Source organism: Macaca nemestrina, chromosome 5 (assembly GCF_043159975.1).
Source record: "Macaca nemestrina isolate mMacNem1 chromosome 5, mMacNem.hap1, whole genome shotgun sequence".
NCBI lineage: Eukaryota > Metazoa > Chordata > Mammalia > Primates > Cercopithecidae > Macaca > Macaca nemestrina.
In genome coordinates this window covers 37,340,990-37,363,698 of record NC_092129.1, presented here as the reverse complement: position 1 = coordinate 37,363,698, position 22,709 = coordinate 37,340,990, and the positions used below count along the sequence as shown (strand labels likewise).

The window sequence follows — 22,709 nt, the reverse complement described above, 5'->3', positions numbered from 1 at the left end:
TTAGTCAAATGTTGGTTTTGATGTAGACCTCATAATTTAAAATTCAACATTTAAATTAAATAGTTTAGCATTTTTTAATACCACCTAAATACAATATATTGATATAATCTAGAAAGTTAGATCAATGTTAGAAATGAAGTTTCACGGTGTACCTTTCCAGACTCATCATTAGCATTTCATATTTTTACTTTTAGCTTCGATTTGAATGTTTCACAGATGAATTTAAATCTACACATGGTTACACCATAGCATAATATTAATAGGCAGTTCCCCTAAATTTGGGAACATCGCCTTAATGTAGTTGTGATGTTTTGAGGCTTCATAGTTTAAGCCCATTATGCTATTATGGAGTCTATAGAGCAGAGTTATGGGGAAAGGCTTCAGAGAAGAGCTTTTTGTTGCTACTATAACCTTATTTACAGAAACAACAAAAAACCCAAACTTATTTGAAGTCTGCTTAAATATTACTGTTAAATGTGAAGTATTTATATCTAAGATTCATAATCATATGAATGTCAACATTTAGTTTTGAGTAGAAAAAGATAAATCATTACTGTGGGTTAAGAAATTTAAATGGCGATGCGTGAGGGAGCTCGTAGCATGTCCATTCCACCCTTTCCATCTCCACCCTCCCCAGAGTTTCTTCCCCAGGGTGCCCTGCTTGTTGCTTTATTTTGGTATCTCCAAGATGGTTGGAGATACCTGTCCGGCCTCTGGTGTTCTGCGTGGGGTCTTGTCTTCTTCCCATTCCACTCAGGCTCAACTCCAGACTGGAACATGGTTTGGGAAGCAGTGGGGATAGCCAAGATGGTTGTCAGTGGGTGGCCCAGCAGTTCCTGTCCCAGGAGTGGCCACAGACCAGGAGTAGTGGTGGCTGTGCATGTGGCCAGCCTGCTGCCATTGTCTCATCCTTGTCAGGGCCCTCTCTTTCACCTTACAGCATCTGAGGGGCACAGAGAGGGTTGGGGCCGACAATGCCCCTGCAAATTTTTTAAAAATAAAACTTAGATGACAAGTATATATCATATATGCAGTGACCAAGCATATAACTACTTTACAGTCATCTAACTGCTGTAGCAATGATATGTAACTACAGTGTCAAAACACCCTGACAGTTTTCGGAAACCCAGAGTGGAGACCATCTGCCTTATCTTACTTTTTCTTTAGGTACAATACCCAAATTCATATTCATTTTGCTTACACATGAATAGTTTCAAATCTGTTCACATATGGTTTAAAGTTTTTGTCCCTATTGTCTTAACTCAGGCTTGTGTAACTTAAAATGAGCCTGAGTGTGGGTCTACATACAGCAAGATGTGCAATAAAAACACAATTTTAGTGCTACTTTCAAAATTCATGCTATTAAGAAGGATGCTGTTTTCAAAGCTGAAAAGATCGTGAAATGGCTGGCTTACATATCAGAGGTTGGATAATTCCTCACTATTGAGGTGCTATAGTTTCTATGTAGTAAATGTCTTCAAATATTAACTGAAAGATCAGTGAAGTATTTTCTCCTTTGTAATTCCAACTTCATTTTGTTTATTCTGAAGATAATTAATATTTTAATTGCAAAAGAAATTATAGCATTGGAAAATTTTCTCTATATGGAGAATAACAATGAACTAAATTTACCAATTAGGGAACCATTTCAGGAATTGTTGGTCGGTGAATTTTTCTGCAGTAACTATGTTTCAGTTGCAATGCAGTATGCCCAGAAACAATCCATTTCAACTTCCGAATGTTTGATTTGGAAAACTTGTTTGATGAGTATTCAGTTAAACACTTGGGTACAAGCCCTTTCCAGAAGGTCACATCTCTACCATTTATTTTGGAATGTTTCTGAAGACATTCTACTCATTTTATTAACTCTACATACTTCTGTTTTTGGATCTCCAATATGATTATAGACAATATCAACACAGAAGGCTTTGATTTAGACTCTAAAGGTTAGAGCTTTTGATCTTGACATGCCCTAAGTTGGGCTTCCAGTCAAAATTGAGGTCACTTCTCCTTTCAAATGGCAAGTTCTCTTGAATGAGTGCATAGTGGAGTTGCAGAAATTGAAAGGCAGTAGCAGCTTTCACTTTACATTACACCTTCTCCAATACAATCTTTTCCATTCTCATCAAGTCTGAAACTGTGAACCTTTATTCACTTATTTGGAACACATCCGTTGCCAATGGGACATTCCCTTCCTCTTCTATTGATTTTACAGCCAAATAGAAGCAGCTCAGTCCAACACATCCAAGGTGCTTGGACTGTACTTTCATTTGACACAGGAATCTGTCCAGTAAATTCACAGAGAAAATGCCTTTATGTTAAAGTCAAAGAACTGAGTTAGACTAGCGTCTTGTACTTCAAAGTCCTGTAGCCTTGCAATCATTCTGAGGCTATTGTCTATCATGTGCAAATTCAATTGTCTCAAGCCACAGATCTTTAACTGACATCCAGAATTCTGTTCCAACAGGGCATTCAGCTGGTGTAGCAGTTTCTGAGAGTCAGGTGTCAGTACCTCTATCATCTTGATAGTGACTGGGGCTCAGTGGTAACCACCCTTCTTGGGCCTGCCCTCATCTCACCTCACGAAATCCAATCTCAGAGGCCTAGGAAACAAAGCAAAGGGAGAGGCCCAGGGAGCGGGAGCCTTCCTGGGTGAATGTCTCTGCACAGCCACCAAGATCATATTGCCCTCATCAGGGTCAGCTTGGAGCTGAAGGGCTGAAAAGGCATTTTGATATTTGATTGCGTATTATTTCATACTGTTATTTCAGAGTTTTGTGTGCACATATTGTTTCTTCAGTAAGTCTAATGCTTTATAAGCATAGTAACCACATCTGACATTTCCATGTCTCGCACATTGTGTGCTTGGACAGCTCTGCCTGGAATATTCTTCCCCCGGTTGCCCACATGTCTAATATAGTGCTTTGTGTTGTGTCAAAACCTAATGCATATTTGTTGAATATTTAACACATGCTGATTTTAGGTTAGTAAATGTCTTTTCGATAATTGATGATTTTTGCTATACCTAGAGATTGAACACTTTGAAAGCAGCCTTAGAAAATGCATTTCAATTATTCTTTTTCACCCCCTCCTTCTGTGCCCAGGACAAAACTCTGCATGGATTAAGAACTTGATAAATATTACAGATGAAGCAACAGGCAGATTTCAGGCACACATAAGCAAATTGAATTTTTAAACCCTCAATCAGGACATGTGGTTTAATTTTGGAGCATTTTATGTATATGCCAAACAGCCTGAGAAATGTAGCTTGAATTGAAATATATTAGAATACATGAAGACGAATAGAGACAGTAGGAAAATATGTTTGTCATCAGAACTGTTTCAGAAATCCAAAACACCAACCTACCTATTCCACCACTTCAGGTGATCCAAAAAGACTGGGAGTAAACATGTTTCGAGTGGTTCAATGTGTTGTAATTTATATCTATGCATTTCAGATATTAATTGAAACAAAGGTGGGTTAAACTATTGAATGGTTGTTCTGTCTTATAAACACATTTAAATAATACTTTTCTACATGTATTATTATATCCTTTTCTGATCTTTTTCAAGGATCTATTTTATAGATGATTGCTATGGTCTTCCTTATATTAATTATACAAATTTGTTTGTAGATCTAATAACCAAGATTTGATGGCACCAAATTTTTCTTCATATAACAGTTATCTCAGCCTTCTCAGCTATGCTTCAATAACCTGGTGTAAACCATTTACCATTTCAGAGTTTTGCAATAGAGGATAAATATAGCAATATGTTATATATTATTTTCAAAATTGTATTTTAATTGCTTTACTGGGACAATTATTGGTAACTTTGAAAAAGAGTTAAAAAAATCAGACATTAACAAATGCTCCAGGATTTCCATAGTTTCATACTAGCTGGTACTGCCCTAGCCAATCCTTGTTACCTCTTATTTGAATTATGGCAACAGCTTCCTAATGAGTCCCTTGCATTTAGTCTCTCATTGTTCTAGTACATTCTATATTGCGTGTTCCATTTATCTTTATGAAGAAAATTTTGACCAGGTTGTTTTTGTCTTCAAAGGTTTTAATAGTACCTATTTGTTACTAAATTTGGAACAAATCTTAGCCTCTTGTGCAAAGCTCAATATCCATCCTTCCTTCCTTTGTCCCTCTCTCCCTCCCTCCCTTCCTTCTTTCTTTCTTTCTTTTTTTTTTTTTTTTGAGACAGCGTGTCGCTCTGTCACCCAGGCTGGAGTGCAGTGGCTCCAGCTAGGCTCACTGCAAGCTCCTCCTCCCAAGTTCATTTAGGTCATTCTCCTGCCTCAGCCTCCCGAGTAGGTGGGACTACAGGCACCCTTCACCACGCCCGGCTAATTTTTTGTATTTTTAGTAGAGATGGGGTTTTACCATGTTAGCCAGGACTGTCTCGATCTCCTGACCTCATGATCCACCTGCCTCAGCCTCGCAAAGTGGCTAGGAGCCACCACGCCCCCTCCTCCCCTTCCCTCTCTCTTTCCTTTCTTCTAAAATCTGGTAATATCTTCATTTCTCCCTCACTTTTGAAGGACAGTTCTGCTGGATAGAGCATTCTTGATTGTCAGATTTTTTTGTTCTTTTAGTACTTTAAATATATCAGCTCAATGCTTTCTGGTCTCCAAAGTTACTGATGAGAAATCTGCTGATAATCTTATTGGGGATCCCTTGTATGCATGAGTCACTTCTGTCTTGCTGCTTTCAAGATTCTTATTTTGTCTTTGGCTTTCTACAATTTGATTATAGTGTGTCTTAGTGTGGGTCTCTTTGAATTCATTCTCTCAGAGTCTGTTGAGCTTCTTGGATCTTTTTATTCGTATCTTTCTTCAAATGTGGAAAGTTTTCAGCCATTATTTCTTCAAATAATCTCTCTTCTCCTTCTATGACTCCCACAATGCATGTGTTGAACACTTGATGGTGTTCCTAAGGCTCTATTCAATTTTCTTTACTGTTTTTTGTTGTTGTTCTGCAGACTGAATAATTTCAACTGTCCTGTCTTCCAGTTTGCTGTTTCTTTTTTCTACATGCCTGAATTGGTCTTTGAATCCTCCTATAAAATATTCATTTCAGTTATTGTAATTTTCAGCTCCAGTTTTTTTAGGTTTTCTATCTTTTTATTGATATTTCTACTTTGTTTTGGTTTTTGATTTTCTCCACATCTTCCTTTATTTTCTTGAGCATCTGTAAAACCATTGTTTTAAAGTCTGTGTTTAGTAGGTCTGTCATGCAGTCTTTTTCAGGGATGATTTTGGTTGGTTTATTTTCCCTCTCCTTTGAGTGAGCCATATTTTTCTGTTTCTTTGTATGATTTGTGATTTTTCTGGTTGATAACTAGACATTTGAATCTTATCACATGGTTACACTGGGAACCAGATTCTCTGGGTTTGCTATGTTTGTTTTATTGTTGTTGTAGGATGTTTGTGTTGAGGATCAGCTTGAGATGTAAATTTAAGGTCTTCTTAGGCCTTTTATGAGCCTGTGCCTTTCCCTGGGCATGTATGGCAACTTTCTAAATTTTCCTGTATATTTAATTGATTTTATGTATCTTTTTCCTTAAATGTCTCACTACCCAAAGGAGAAAAAGAGAAAAATAAATAAGGCACTGGCTCTTTAAATCTCCTGGAAGCCACTTCAGCCAGAGAGAGGGCCTGCAAAAATGGTGTGTGTATGTGTGTGTGTATACACAACAATAGCTGCTTGCCTTTGTGTTTGTACCTCCATGATCAGAAGCAGCAATTAGTGATCAGAACACAGATCTCATATATTTGAAAGACAAGGTCATTATTGTCCACCCTGTTCCCATATGCTGCCTGCAAGCTGCTTTAGGAACACAGACATGGCAGCCTGTCACAGGGACAGGGGATGAGGAATTGGTAACCACTATTGAGCTGAGAGTTAAAATGAACTGAAATTAACTGTAAGTTACCTTCCAAGCATTCCTCTGGAAGTTGCAAGCACTAGAGCTCCAAAATAGCAATATCAGACAGATTTCAACCGTGCAATTGTTATCTAGGTGGGGGAGAAAAATTCCCTGCTCTGCTATCTTCCTAGGATCCCCCTACCTCTAAATTAAATTTTTTTGAGATGGAGTCTCCCTCTTGTTGCCTAGGATGGAGTACAATGGCATGATCTCTGCTCACCACAACCTCCGCCTCCCAAGATCAAGCGATTCTCCTGCCTCAGCCTCTCGAGTAGCTGGGATTATAGGCACGCACCCAGCTAATTTTGTATTTTTAGTAGAGACGGAGTTTCTCCATGTTGGTCAGGCTGGTCTCGAACTCCTGACCTCAGGCGATCCACCCACCTTGGCCTCCCAAAGTGTTGGGATTACTGGCATGAGCCACCACACCTGGCCCCCGCAAAGTTGTTGTTTTTTTTTTTCTTTTGAGACAGTGTTCAGGGTTTTGCTCTGTTGCCCATGTTGGAATGCAGTGAAACTTACTGTAGCCTCAAACTCCCAAGTTCAAGCAGTCCTCCCACCTCAGCCTCCCAAATATCTGAGACTACAGGCACACACCACTATGCCTGGCAATTTTTTTTTTTTTTTTCACTTTTTGTAGAGAGATGCTCTTGCTTTGTTGCCCAGGCTGGTCTCAAACTCCTAGGCTCAAGCAATCCTTCCTCCTTCTACTCCCAAAGTGCTGGAATTATAGGCATGAGCAACCACACCCACCCCAAAATATTTTTTAATGCCTCTCTTCTGTTAGACGTAAGTTTAGTAAACAAGATATGTAAGTCTTTGACCCATGATATCTACAGGATGCTGCAGACATTATAAGACGAACACATGAGTGAAAATATGATTACAGATTACGATAAATGCTATGAAGAAAAAATATGTGATCTGGTATCTTATCCTACAGTAGATGGCTACAACCAATTTTACTCAAGCATGGGATTCCTCTGAACTCCTTTCTTGTCTTAATCCTTCTCTTCTAATTATTGTTATTTAGAATTTATTTTTGCATATATCAAATAATAAGTTTCGGCAACTATCATTCAGGATTTTCTTAAAAGCTAAGATTGATTTACAAAGATTTTCTTCCTCCAATAAACATATATCAGATTTGGCCAAACCCCAGTACAAGAAAGACTCAGCTGCTTGGCCAAGAACAACTCTATCTACGTTGTGGCAAATATTGGGGACAAGAAGCCATGCAATACCAGTGATCCTCAGTGTCCCCTTGATGGCCGTTACCAATACAACACTGATGTGGTATTTGATTCTCAAGGAAAACTGGTGGCACGCTACCATAAGGTAAAATTAATTTGCAAATAATCCAATTAGTTAATATCTAAGGAAATAAAGCGGGCAAGGAGAAAAATATGTTATTGATAATGATAAGCATACTTTAGAAATCAAGTAGAGGCAAAGCATAGAAAATAATGATAAAGTGTGGAAAGCTCCTATAAAGAGGCTTAAGGGGTTCCGTGTGCATGTAAGAACACAGGAGTGTGTTTTTAGGAGTGTGTGGGAGTCAGAAAGTGCTACATGCATTATGCTGCACAATGTTGCCTTTTGGACTTTGTTTTTTTAAAGACATACCCTGGCAATGGGTCTAGGCTAGAACGAAAAACTGCTTACCACATAAACTCTGTCTTGAGGAGAATGGAGCAAACAAAGTTCCTTGCCAAGGAAAACAGTTAAGTATACTTGGCAAACAGAAGTAATGTATTTTACTCCCATGTCTTATAAGACTCCAAAGGGTCTTTATAGATAAAGATACCCATGTACACATCTGTAATGTGGAGACGGAACCAAAGGCTCAGTTTAGCTGGAATGGCCTCTGGTTCTCTAAAGCAAACTCTTTTCCCATGAAAACAGTGATCATAGATTAAATTGGTACTAAGATGTGAGCTTGCACTTTTTCCAACACTGTGATGTCCAGATCAACTTCCTAAAAGAATTTTTTTTCTCTTTCCCTTCTGTTTATTGCAGCAAAACCTTTTCATGGGTGAAGAGCAATTCAATGTTCCCAAGGAGCCTGAGATCGTGACTTTCAATACCAGCTTTGGAAGTTTTGGCATTTTCACATGCTTTGATATACTCTTCCATGATCCTGCTGTTACCTTGGTGAAAGATTTCCACGTGGACACCATACTATTCCCAACAGCTTGGATGAATGTTTTGCCACTTTTGTCAGCTGTTGAATTCCATTCAGCTTGGGCTATGGGCATGAGGGTCAATTTCCTTGCATCCAACATACATTACCCCTCAAAGAATATGACAGGTAATGTGTGATCTTAAAGATATGCAGGCTGATGTAATCAGAAAAAAAAAAAAACCATGTTTTTCTAGCTAATGCATACTCCTTAATACAATGTTTTCCAGCTCTTAATTTTTGAACATCTAGTTGTTAATATGCTATAGAATCAATCTCAGTCTAAATTGTTTTGTAGATTTATTTTGTTTTATTTATCTTGATTTTTTTTTCCAAAATATATGACTTCTTACATACATCTCTCCTTTCTTGGCTTCTTGGTGTCATACTTTAACTGATTTCCTCTCACTTCTCTGTCTTTATCAGCATGTTTTACTGAAATTAAAAAAACATATAACTTAGAGAGAGTAAAATGTGAATATGAGTTTAAAATAGTAATAACAATCATGAAATCCCTTTTTACTTTCCCATTTCAAATGATATTTTCAATTTATTACTTCCAGGAAGTGGCATCTATGCACCCAGTTCTTCAAGAGCATTTCATTACGATATGAAGACAGAAGAGGGAAAACTCCTCCTCTCACAACTGGAATCCCACCCATCCCACTCTGTAGTTGTGAATTGGACTTCCTATGCCAGCGGTATAGAACCGCTCTCGTCAGGAAACCAGGAATTTAAGGGCACTGTCTTTTTCGATGAATTCACTTTCGTGAAGCTCGCAAAAGTTGCAGGAAATTACACAGTTTGTCAGAAAGCTCTCTGCTGTCATCTAAGCTACGAGATGTCTGACAACCTAGCAGATGAAGTGTATGCCCTGGGGGCATTTGATGGACTGCACACTGTGGAAGGGCGCTATTATCTACAGGTAATATTTTGATGTCAGAAGAGTTACTGGATAAAATAAAGACACTCAGTTAAATATACATTTTAGATAAATAATGAATGATTTTTTAGTATACGCATATCCCGCTTTTGGTGATTTATGCATCCTAAAACTTTTGTTGTTTACCTGAAATTAAACTTGAGCTGGGAAGCCTATAAATATAGGCTAAATTTATTTGCTACATCTTTTTTTTTTTTTTTTTTTTTGAGACAGAGTCTCACTCTGTTGCCCAAGCTGGAGTGCAGTGGCACACAATTCTCATGACTCAGCCTCCCAAGTAGCTGGGACTATAGGCAAGCGCCACCATGCCTGGCTAATTTTTTTTTTTTTTTTTTGTATTTTAGTAGAGACTGGGTTTCACCATATTGGACAGGGTGGTCTTGAACTCCCTGAGCTCAGGCGATCCGCCCACCTTAGCCTCCCAAAGTATTGAGACTACAGGGATGAGCCACCAAGCCTGGCCTATTTGCTAAATCTTGAAATCTTAGATGTCAGTTAGATGTCAGTTCGATTTTAAGCTGATTGGGGAAAGGCAGAACATTTACTTGCAGTAGCAGTATTAAAAATAAATATTTAAATTACAGATAATTATAACAGTTCATTGAAAACCTGTTTTATTTCCTCCTGAACAAATTAAACCATTTTCCCTATATGTTCACAAATGCCTATCTTGCTTTATAAAGAGTTTGACGCTAAGTATATCCTGGACATGAATGGAGTTGACCACCAAGATTGTTCAATGGAATGATTTATTGCTGCAAAGATCCAATCTCTCACGCTCACAAGTGGCCTCCATGGTCCTCTAATTCTACTCTTCTCTTCTTTGGTCTGGCCCTCATCTTATCTCACTTAACAGAGCTTCCTGTTGACAGTCTGACAATCTCTGCTCCATCCAGTCAGTTCCCTACACTGTCGTTACAGAAATCACAAAAAGCTGTTTTTGATTATAATACTGTCTGGCTTAAAATTCTTCACTGACTTCTAATTGACAAATCAAATTTCTTAACATGAAAGATACACGAAGTCTAGATGTGTGGTCCCTTCCTATTCTCCATCCTCTAATTTCACTTCTACTTACGTATATCCTGGTCTTTTGCAATATTGAGATATTTTCCTATTTCCTATTTGCTAGCACCTGCAGAACCTCGAGGTGTTTGCACAGATTGTTTGGTCCTTTATCCATGGCAAGCCCCACCTACTCATTTTCATAGCACTTTTCAGGTGTTATCTTCACCAAGGAGCCTGCCTGGATATTTCCCAAGGAGCTACTCCTACCTCCCCAGCTGAGTTAAGTACCTCCTTTGTGTGCTCCCAGAACACCATATGCTTAGCTTTATCAAAGACATACTATGTCATAGTATTCACATACTTATTTGAGACTGAGAACCCCTTGAGTGCTGAAATTATGCCAACTGCACAGTATTTTGTTTGCTCTATGATAACTACTCTATCAATACTTGTTCATTTTAGCAAGTGAAGGCCTACTATATGCCAGGTATTTATTTAGTGTTAATGATATGAAGATAAATAAGCATAGATTCTCCTCTTGAGGAATTAGTAATGGAGAAAGACATTTGAACAGATAATTTCAGCATAGGTTGGCATGTGATAGTCTGTAGAATGCACATTTTGCTGCAGGAGTACTAAAGAGCTCCACTTAGATTAATTTGGGAATGCAGGGAAGTTTCTGGAGCTGATGCTATTATCCAGGTGAAAAAGAGGAGGAGGGGATTCTTTGTGGTGTGAAGAGCATGAACAAGGGTGTGGATGCAGGCAGAAGCAGGGTCTGCAGGGAAAATCAAGCAGGTCAGTGCTACTAAGGCATAGCTTGAGAAGCTGGGGTTGGTGGGAAATAAGCCTGGGGGCAACATCCTGTCCTGCAGGATCTTACCGAGCACACTTAAGTTTCAGCCTTTATTCTGCGGGTGATGGTCAGCTGGTGGAAGTGGTCCAGTGAGGGAATGATGTGGTCAGATCTGCCTTTGAGTGTATCATTTTTACTACTCTGTAGATGATGGAACAAAGACCCCAAAGACTAGATTATTAAAATAGTCTTATTAAGGGTCTGGACCAAGATTGTGTTTGTCGGAATAAAAGCAAAGCATGGAGTCTAGAAATATTTAGAAAACGGAACTCAGTGGCTAATTTGATGTGGAACAGGAAAGCAGAATGAAGAGTCCGGAATGTGGCAGGTTTCTGGCAAGAATGGCTGGGTGGGTGAGATGCCTCTGACAGATTAGGAGGCAAGAGAGGAGCAGACTGGTTGATAGTGGGTAGAGGCTGAGTTCAGTTATAGATACGGTGGTTTTGAAGTCGTTATGAGACATTCAGCTGGACCTAGCCAGTTGGCTGTTGAATACTTTGGTGTGATGCTTAATGGAGGTACTAGAATTAGAAATATTGTTTCGAGAATCAGCAAGATACAAGGGGCGATTAAGCACGCAAGAGTGAATGACACTGCAAAGGAGACTGTACTGACAATAAAGAACTATTGACAAGGTAGAACCTTTAGGAGCTTCAGTATTTGGGGCAGGAAAGGACAGAGGACAAGAAACCTGCAAATACAATTGAGAAATAAAAGATAATTTAAAAAGAGAACATCTGGTAGATGCAAGGAAGTAGAGACTCTTGGAAGAAGGAAATCGGGAGGTGTATTAATGCAATACGTTGACCATTATTAGCATTTTTGAGTATAATTTTGGCAGAATTTTCTGAGCTCGTAAGGATAGGATGATGGGCAGATTATATTGGGTTGAAAAGTCAAAGGGAAGTGAATGCATTTTTTTCCCCAAGAAGTCTTATCTGAGACAAGAAGAAGAGAAGCAAGACAAGGGCTTAACAGAGACTCATGGTCAGGAGAAATGTGTGTGTGTGTGTGTGTGTGTGTGTGTGTGTGTGTGTGTGTGTGTGTGTATGTTTCTCAACAAATGAGAGAGCCTTGATTGCCTTTGTAGGTCTAGGAGAAAGAGCTACAAAAGAAAAAATATATAAAATATGAGAGGAATCAGGCCAGGTGCAATGGCCTGTAATTCCAGCACTTTGGGAGGTCAAGGCGGGCAGATCACCTGAGATCAGGAGTTTGTGACCAGCCTGTCCAACATGGTGAAACCCTGTCTCTACTAAAAATACAAAAATTAGCCAGGCATGGTGGCAGGCACCTGCAATCCCAGCTACTTGGGAGGTCGAGGCGGGAGAATTGCTTGATCCTGGGAGACGGAGGTTGCAGTGAGCTGATATTGTGCCACTGCACTCCAGCCTAGGCAAAAGAGTGAGACTCTGTCTCAAAATAAAATAAAATAAAATAAAATAAAATAAAATAAAATAAAATAAAATATAGGAGGAATCAATACTCCTACTCAGTGTTCCAAGGTGCTGGAGGAAAGGGGGAAAAATAATATCATGAACACAGGTACAAAATGTCTAACAAGTGGAAATTAAATGAATTATATGGTATATTATGGTATATTATATGGTATATTAACATATGTAGCCTTATATATGTGACATACATGTGGTATTATATTGCTATATAAATTTTTATAATTGAAGTATAAATTGTGATGTATTATTTTTAAGTTTAAAAAGGTTGGTCACAAAACAAGAGGATAATAATCTCTTAGCTCTTCTTCCCTCCTTTTCCTTCCTGCCTCCTCTACGTTTTCCTACCTTTTTGCCTCCCCCAGAGTCTCGGCTCTTCCTAAAGAGAGTTGTGGGAAGTTCTTTCTTAGTGTTGTGAGGTAGGTTAGCTTTGTCAAGTAAAACCAAGCTTTCTGTTTATCTTGCTAGACGGTGATATTCCATTTAAATGATTGGTACCAGTTATGTTTTGGAATCTTTCTATTTAAAGATAATAATACGTATTACTTGATATTACCAGCAGAATCTGGGAAAATACCCAGAATCAAGCATATTAATATATCTATTGGAAAACTTGGGACTATTCACCTTAAATAGCTTGAATAAAAATGTTATAGCCTTATGTTAATTCAAGTTAGGTCTTAAGGCCAATGTGCCAGTGGGTTACAAAAATCCTTTATTTTCAGAGGATTTTGGATTTTGGTATTGAAGATAAGGAATTTTGGTATAATATTATATTTATAATTTTTCATAGTCTAACTATGATGATACATTCATTATGCTTGAAAAATCTTGATTATCACCAAAAGCCACCTCCAATCCAAGTGAAGAGAAACAAAGAGAGGTAAAAGTGAAATAAACCCCTATCTTGCTACACAGATTTTCTAAGCATTCTATAGTGAATATGCATAATTTTGTTTATATCAATATGTCATTGCAAACTTATTGCTTTTATATTTTTTCTTTGTTTTTCCTAAAGTTATTAATTGCCTTATTTTTAAAAATTTAGTTAATTTTCTTTGACTTTTTGTTAAAATCCCATATCTTCCAATGGCATCTCAGAATAATTTTCCCACAATATCATTTTCATAAGATTATCTAGAGCTAAAAATAATAACCTTTCTCTGCACTGGTTTCCCTCTAGTCCTTCTGCACAGCTGTCATATAGAGATTTCCTTAACTGTCATCCTAGGAATGCTCTCTTAGCTATTTCCTTGCTTTGGGTTCTCTGTTTTTCTCCTTCAACCTTTATCTGTTCCTTTCTTCTGTTGGAGTCAACACTGTCTAGTTACATTGCTCTAATCTGAACTGGCTGCTCTCCATGCCTTGTACATGATAGGAGTCATCCTGGAATCTCCCTTTATCCTCGTGGTGAAGATTTTCTTTTTTTACCACTTCCCGGTGTGGATTTCCTGTTTTCTGTTCCCCATCTTCCTTGTTTTGGGCTTGTGCCCTCTTTGTTGTTGTTAACAGTTTCTGGAAAGAGAGTGATTGTGATGCAAGATTTTTGAGACTTACCAGTCTGAAAGTGCCTTTCCTCTTAAATTTAGTTAAGTATTTCCCTGGGCATGGAATTCAAAGGTGGTTATAACTTTTCTTCAGGATTGTGAATGTATTATATCCTCACATCTTATGTTGCTATTGAGAATTCTGAAGTTCTTCTGATTCTTGATTCTCTGTATGTGTATTCCTCATTCTGCACCTTCCCCAGAATGCATGCAGAGTTTCTTCCTTTCCATTTTCTTTTTCTCTTTTTCTGAAACTCTTATTATTGGGATCTTTTGCCTCTTGGATTGGTGCTCTAATTTTCCGACATTTTCTCTGCTATTTTTTACTACTTTATTTTTTCCCTCTACTTTCTGAGAGATTTCCTCCTCTTGATCTTCCAAATCATGTACTGAATCTTTTATTTTTGTTAACATGTTCGTAATTTCCAAGAACTCTTTTTTCTTGTCTTCTGAGTTTTACTTTTTCTTCAACACTTGTTTTTTTGTGCATATATTATTTCTTCTTCTCTCTCTGAGGCTATTTAGAAAACTTTTTATTGAATCTCTTTCCCCCTGCTTCCTTTAAGTTGCTTTTATCTGCTTTTTTATTTGCTTTTTCATGCAATAAGTTTTTCTCACATATCTGGTAACTCTTGGGGATTATCAAAAACTCATAGAAAATTCTGAGCATGTGAGTAACACTTGCCAATTTTGAGCTTCATGATAGAATGACCTAGCTGGACCTTTTGCTGGGGGGAAAATTTAAGGTAAGTGTCTTTAGAGACTTCCTCTTGGGATGGTCATGTCTCGCAGTTTTCAAGATTCTTCTAATTTCCTTCTTGAATCAGTTGTCTAGTTTAGGAAATAAAAATACAGGATCTCCAGGTAAATTTGAAGTTCAGATAAGCTTTTTTTTTTTTTTTTTTTGGTTGAGATAGTCTCTCTCTGTTGCCAAGGCTGGAATGCAATGGCATGATCTCCACTCACTGCAACCTCTGCCTTCTGGGTTCAAACAATTCTCCTGCCTCAACCTCCCAAGCAGCTGGGATTAGAGGTGCATGCCACCACACCCAGTTAATTTTTTATATGTCTGGTACAGATGGGGTTTCAACATGTTGGCCAGGCTGGTCTCGAACTCTTGACCTCAAGTGATCCACCTGCCTCGGCCTCCCAAAGTGCTGGGATTACAGGCGGGAGTCACTGCTCGCAGCCCAGATAAACATCTTTTTTTTTTTTTTTTTTTTTTTTTTAAAGTGTAAGAATGTCTCATTCAATATTTAAGACATACTTATACTAAAAAATTATTTGTTGTGTATCTGAACTTCAAATTTAACTGGGAGTCTTGCCCTGTGTTTTGCCTGGCAACCCTATTCCTGAAAGATAAATCCCTGCTGGCAGCATTAGGGAGCCAAGTGGGGAAAATGGCCTTGCAAGGTGTGGGTGGGGGTTGAGGGGGAACGTTTTCAACATTCAGTATTATTTATTCAGGTAATTCCCTTCAACTGTGTCTCTTAAACTTTCATCTAAAGAACATCCACTTTACACCCTCTGGAAATACTGTCAGTTATTTACTGGAGTAGGGGAGGATCAGTTACCAAATTTTTTGGAGGACTCAGTATGCAAGGCATCCTTCACAACTTTCTGCTCATTTTTTTTTCCTTTGACTGCCACAACTTTACTCCTAGCTCTAGGTACAGAGCGGTCCCAGTGATTAAATCTTTGAGTACTTTGCAGTGTAGATAGGGTTGATTCTTGGCTCTTTCTACTGTTAGTTTAGGACTTGGCTTTCTTAGGTCTGCTAAATCAGTTACTACTTTTTCTATCAACATCCTAGTTTTTAAAACTGTGCTGTGGTCTATCCTATTTTCCTATCTTTGTTGGCTAAAAAATTAGTGTTCTTTTTGAAGGATTGTAGAAAATAAAATTGAAGCATGTGTTCATTCTACCTTTACCTGAAAGTTACTTCTATCCCATCTTAATACACTTGCACTGAAGTGATTACTTTCCACCTGCAAAGTAGAAACAATGAGACCAGTTAGTGGCTACTGCTTTAGTCAAGCAAGAAATGAAGGTAACTTGGAATATGCCGTACAGATGAATATGGATTTCCTTTTGGAAACTTTTCATCTGCATGGTGAGATGACTCACATACTTAGATTTTATATTCAATGGCTACATATTATAGTGGAAAAAAAACTTAATGGAGAAGTGTTTCAGTTCTTGCACAGATATAGAGGATATGGCTTTTCCAGATTACAGGGGTTGCCTCTAGGTCAACGCTGGGGTTCATTACAACTCTGAAGTTCTTTTATTGTGTGAAACAGGCAATAAGATATGATTTACACAGGTGCCTAAATTAAACTTTTAAACACATTTTAAATTCTTGATAATTAAAATCATTAGTAACTTGAGAATATTGAAGATATAATTGTTCATGGCTATAGGCCAAGGATCTGATTGCTTTTATGTGGCTAATCTTTTTGACAGTGAATTGCAGGAGGCACTGGGGCTTAAAGTCCTTTATTTTTATTATTAGTTGTATTAATTATTCCGTAATAAGCTGGATGACTCTAATGAAGAAGTAACATTATTTTACCAAATAAAGTGGCATAGGCATTTTTCCAGATCAAGAGAGTATTTCAGTTGACTTTCTCATTTTTTTTAAGAGCATCTAGCATTTTATTTAATTATTTAATTCTATTTTTATCTTTAAAATTTACCCTAGCTTTATTGTCATTAACGAATGAAAATTATATATCTTTACAGTATATGATGTGATATTTTGATATGTGTATACACCATGAAATGATTAAATCAAGCAAATTAACAAATCCCACATGACTTTCTTATGACTTACTGGTTTTCATGACTTCCCTAGATTTGTACCTTGTTGAAGTGTAAAACGACTAATTTAAAAACTTGCGGTGACTCAGTTGAAACAGCTTCTACCAGGTTTGAAATGTTCTCCCTCAGTGGCACTTTCGGAACCCAGTATGTCTTTCCTGAGGTGTTGCTGAGTGAAAATCAGCTTGCACCTGGAGAATTTCAGGTAAGAATCTTTGAATATTGCCAATTAGTTTCACATAAGAGGAAGCACTTTTTGATATAAAAACCTGCTCAAGTGCTTACAAATATCATAAAAATTTCCATTTGGAAAGTGCCAGATTGTCCTTGGGGATCATGAAGGACATTGAGCAGGCTGCTTTCTTGACTGGGAATTCTTAACATAGTAATTAGTGTGTCCTTGAGAATAAAAAGATATATATGTTATGTTGGGGATTATAGGGAGTTTAAGGTCTTCCACATAGAAAGAAGATTCAACGAGAGTAGTTTCAGAACCAGTCCCACTGGAGCCCATTAGGATACTGGGAAATGTCAGCCTAGGGAAGTTGAAAGGAGTCCCTCTCATCGAGTGAGTCAAGGCTCTGTGTGACGGTAGAAGGAAAAGAGACAAAGAAAAGCTGAAAAAGAGAGAATTCGACAGTGGCTGATGTTGGCAAAAAAGCAAAAACTTTTTAAAGTTCAGAAAGAATCCCTTGTTGCACATGTGCTCTGCCCAGCCACATTCTTCCGCTGACTTCCTGCAAGTTCTCCTCTCACTTCCCGTCCTTGGTAGAAACCACTGCTGGGGTGAGGGAGGACAATGGAATGATGAGGTGGTTGTAGTGAGCAAGAGACAGGAGATGACAGATGCTCAGTTCAAACCCCTCTTAGTCAATTGCTTCAGGCCATTGTGAGGAGCAAGTGTGGGGAGCATTTATTTTGTCTGAGAGGACTAGGTTTCTCTTCTGTATACTGCCAAATCCACTGGTTTGTGTTTATTAACTCTTACGGCGCCTCCACAGGTAAGTAAAGTAGAAGATATTGATTACAGGCATCTCAATAATAAATGAATCAGTGCCAGTTTCATAGCTCCAATTTTTCTCGTACTCGGCAACATTTCAAATTTTTCTGATGCAATAGAATTTGGCCAGCATTTTTGTTTCTTCATTCTGTTATAGTAAATTTTTAAAGTGAGTTATGGGATTGTATAACTTGAATGTAGCCTTTGCCTACTTTTTTGTTTTAATCAGGTGTCAACTGATGGACGCTTGTTTAGTCTGAAGCCAACATCCGGACCTGTCTTAACAGTAACTCTGTTTGGGAGGTTGTATGAGAAAGACTGGGCATCAAATGCTTCATCAGGTCTCAAAGCACAAGCAAGAAGAATAATGCTAATAGTTATAGCACCTATTGTATACTCATTAATTTGGTAGAATATTGACATTTTCTGTTTTTTACTTGGGATAATTTAAAAAATGATGGATAAGAAAAGAAAGATTGTTCTGGGTTAATATTGTTCTCTAGTATAAGTGAATTACTGATTTCTCTTTATTTAGACAAACACACACACACACACCAGATAATATAAGCTTAATAAATTATCTGTTAATGTAGATTTTATAAAAAACTGTATTTGAACATTGGTCTTTCTTGGAAGTGAGCTAATTATATCAAATAAGTATTACAAATCTTTTATGCAGAAGAAATAAAAACCGGGTAAAAAACATATCAGAACTATCATAAAATTTACTTACAAGAAGGCTGCTCTTGTTACCACTTTTATTATAATACGTATCACTTATTCAGCTCTGTTGAAAATTTCCAAAGATTTTATTTGTTTGCTATTTTAGTTTTTCACCTAAACAATGCATTTTGATTCTCTTGTGGTTTGAATAATGTCTCTCAAAAATTTACATGTTGAAGTACCTCAGAATGTGATTGTATTTGGAGACAGGGTCTTTAAAGAGGTAATATAAGGTCATTAGGATGGACCCTAATTCAATATGACTGGTGTTCATAAAAGAAGAGGTGAGTAGGGCACAACAGGCTCAAAGGGAGACCATATGAAGACACAAAGGAAAAACAACTCTTTACAAGCTAAGGAGAGAGGCCCTCAGAATAAACCAACCCTGCCAACACCTTGATCTTGGATTTCCAGCCTCCAAAACTGTGAGAAATACATTTCTGTTGTTTAAGTCACCCAGTTCATGGTACTTTGTTAGGCAGCCCTGGCAAATGAATCAAAGACAATTCCTGTTCCTCTCTCCACCACTACTGTTTTCTACCATAATCTGAAGCTTCAACAAAAGGCTTACCTGGTAAGAATATTCAGCTGGTCTGGGTCCCCAAGACTCCAACAGACACTCTTAGAGAAGGATTGCTGATGGATTGATAGTGAAACCATTAGAACATTGAATTCCTCTGGAATTAGAAAAAGAGAGAATCCCATTTTAAGAAATTAGGTATTTAATCTAGCATTATGTGTTCTATTTTAGTAACAGCAGAATCTCTTGACATTACACAATTCAGTGAAACAAAGAACATCATTTAAGCCAAAACATCTCGCAAAGTGACTAATAGAATCTGAGCACTAATATCATAGTACTGTGATGATGGACAATTACATAGCACCAATAGCAGCCATGCACTGTGCAAAGCATGCCTTTCTGCACAGGAGAGCAAGGCACTTGCAGCAGTGATCTATGCCAGCAAAACATCATTTTGAGACAAACATTTTTGTGGCAGATGTTCTTTCTAAAAAGTACTATATCATCCAAGAAATATTTGAGTAAAATCCCTTGTGCTTTTGGGTGACATTAACTGACATTTGCTTTTTTTCAAGACCTAATAGAAAATAAGAAAACCCATAATGTATTTAGAAACAGGAATCCACAGAGCAAGTCTCCATACTCTCATATAATTTCAATGTAAAACAGAAAACATATTGATGTGTTGGTGATAGGCTTGAATTATTAAAAACTTCAAAAGAATTCTAAATGTTTCTTTTCTGCTCAACATTGACAACTATGGTAGGTCTCCCTTGTGGTGTAATGAATTGCCCCCAAACTAATATCTTAAAACAACAAAGATTTATTACCTTATAGAGTTTCTGAGGGTCAGGATCCGGGACTGGCTTAGTGGAGTTGTTCTGAATTAGGGCCTTTGTAAAGTTGTAGTTAACTTGTCCCCAGGGCTGCCATCATCTCAAGGCTTGGGTAGGGCTGGAAAAAATCTGTTTCTAAGCTCACTCACGGTTGTTGTCAGGCCTCCATTCTGTAGGATGCTAGAAAAACTTTCATAAAATGTCATCTGGCTTCTCCTAGAGCAATGATACTGAGAGAGAAAGCACATGAGAGAAAGAACGAGGGAACTTGGATGTAAGCCACAGTCTTTGAAAACCTAATCACAGAAGTGACATCTCTTCTTTCACACGATATTGGTCACATGGACCAACAATGGCACAATGTGGACAGAACAAACAGAGTTGAGAATATCAGGAGGTGGGGCTTCATGGGGGCCATTCTGGATGCTATCACAGTGAATATATGTATTTATATTTACATATGTATATATTGCAATGTAATTTTAAAAATAGGATTGTTTTCCTTTTCTTTTTGCTGTATGTGATATGTATTTCAAAATACACTCCCAATAGTCATATCTATTAGAAAAGTACTACACTAAAAAACTTTCTATATGTTGTATAATTAAATTAAATAATGTAATAATCTCTACTTTTGGTCAATAGTAAATTTAACTGTTTGCCTTAACTACAGTTTGTGGTAAAACCATCTCCTTTTAATATATACAAAGGACTTTTTTTTTTTTTTTTTTTTTGAGACAGAGTTTCACTCTTGTTGCCCAGGCTGGAATGCAATGGCACGATCTCAGCTCACTGCAACCTCCATCTCCTGGGTTCAAGCGATTCTCCTGCCCGAGCCTCCTGAGTAGCTGGGATTACAGGCTGGGATTACAGGCGTGCTCCACCATGCCTGGCTAATTTTGTATTTTTAGTAGAGATGGGTTTTCTCCATGTTGGTCAGGCTGGTCTCGAAATCTGATCTCAGGTGATCTGCCTGTCTAGGCCTCCCAAAGTGCTGGGATTACAGGCGTGACCCACCATGCTCAGCCCATGGGACTTTTGCATTCATTTTTCCGAAGCTTACTTTGTAGGGGAACATACATTAAAAAGTAACATAAAATAAACAGCAAAAGTTCCAGAATTATTAATTCATGAAGTGCAACCACTAGGAAAAAGGGTCTTAAAAACATTACCCTCTTTACCTAATTGATTCTTTGAAGAAACCAATATTCTTTTTCCTAATAATCTATTTTATATACAATATATATCAAAAGTATATAAATACATATGTATATAACAAAAGTGAAAGAAACTGACTCTTAATCACAATGTTCTGAATATCAAGAGGAACACTAAAAAAGTCAACTAGAAAATCAAGTCAACGTCAAAAGCTGTTCTGAAACACATCACTTTGATTTTATACTGAAAGCTGATACCTCGAATTTCCTCTGCTTCGCTGTCCTGTGGTTGTACTGGGCGTGTTCCAAATGTGTCACTTTTATTTTTATTTTTTATTAAAAAAAATAATTTCAATGGTTATTTTAGATTCAGGGGGTACATGTGCAGGTTTGTTACATGGGTATATTAGGTAATGCTGAGGTTTGGGGTACAAATGTCACCCAGGTGATAAGCATAACACCCAATAGGTAGTTTTCAGCCCTTTCCCTCTCCCTGTTTCCCAGCTGTAGTAGCCCCCAGTGTCTGTTGTTGCCATCTTTATGTATACCAAATGTTTAGCTTCCCTTTGAAAGTGAGAATATGCAGTATTTGGTTTTCTGTTCCTGCCTTAACTCGCTTAGGATAATGACCTCCAGCTGCATCCATGTTGCTGCAAAATACATGATTTTGTTCTTTTTTATGGCTGTGTAGTATTCTATGGTGTATATGTACCATATTTTCTTTATCTAACCCATCACTGATGGGCAACTATGTTGATTCCATGTCTTTGCTATTGTGAATAGTGCTATCCTGAACATACGAGCGCACATGTCTTTTAACAATTTCTTCTCCTTTGGGTATATAGTTAGTAATGCAGTTGCTGGATCAGATGGTAGTTCTGTTTTGAATTCTTTGAGAAATCTCCAAACTGCTTTCCACAGTGGCTGAACTAATTTACATTCCCACCAACAGTACAGAGCTCCCTTTTCTCCACAGCCCCAACAGCAGCTGTTATTTTTGACTTTTTAAATAATAGCTATTCTGACTGGTATGAGATGGTATCTCATTGTGGTTTTGATTTGCATTTCTCTGATAATGAGTAATGTTGAGCATTTGTTCATATCTTTCTTGACAACTTGCATGTCTTCTTTTGAGAAGGATCTGTTCATGTCCTTTGCTCATTTTTAATGGAGTTTTTTGTTGTTGTTGATTCAAGTTCCTTATACATTCTGGATATTAACCTTTATTAGATCTTTGGTCAGATGCAGTTTGCAGGTATTGTCTCCCATTCTGTAGGTTGTCTGTTTACTCTGTTGATAGTTTCTTTTGCTGTGCAGAAGCTCATTAGTTTAATTAGGTTCCACTTGTCAATTTTCTTTTTTGTTGCAATTGCTTTTAAGGTCTTAGCCATAAATTCTTTTCTAAAGCTGATGCCTAGAATGGCATTTCTTACATTTTCATCTAGATTCTTGTAGTTTCCAGGTCTTATGTTTAAATCTTTAATCCATCTTAACAAAATAACCTACAGATTAGTGCTATTTCTACCAAACTACCAAGGTTATTTTTCACAGAATTAGAAAAACTATTTTATAATTCATGTGAACCAGAAAAGAACCCCCAGAGCCAAAGCAAAATCGTAAGCAAAAAACAAAACAAAGACACAAAAACCAACAAAGGCAGCAGCATCACGTTATCCAACTTCAAACTACATTAAGTCCACAGTAACTAAAACATCATGGT

The 22,709-nt window shown here is 37.6% G+C and overlaps 1 protein-coding gene and 1 pseudogene across 1 annotated transcript in view; one reads left to right on the top strand and one right to left on the bottom strand.

Annotated features, from left to right (window-relative positions):
- Positions 1–21,669, top strand: part of LOC105465628 (pantetheinase) — a 35,104-nt gene extending 13,435 nt beyond the window's left edge. The window contains exons 3-7 of the mRNA XM_011714159.3: positions 7,083–7,275; positions 7,957–8,248; positions 8,683–9,044; positions 16,785–16,955; positions 17,980–21,669. Coding sequence (XP_011712461.1) covers positions 7,083–7,275; positions 7,957–8,248; positions 8,683–9,044; positions 16,785–16,955; positions 17,980–18,162 — 1,201 coding nt within the window. The 3' untranslated portion in view covers positions 18,163–21,669. The remainder of the gene's footprint in view (positions 1–7,082; positions 7,276–7,956; positions 8,249–8,682; positions 9,045–16,784; positions 16,956–17,979) is intronic.
- LOC112423828 (cyclin-G1 pseudogene) lies at positions 1,636–2,521 on the bottom strand (annotated as a pseudogene).
- Positions 21,670–22,709: the final 1,040 nt, after the last annotated feature.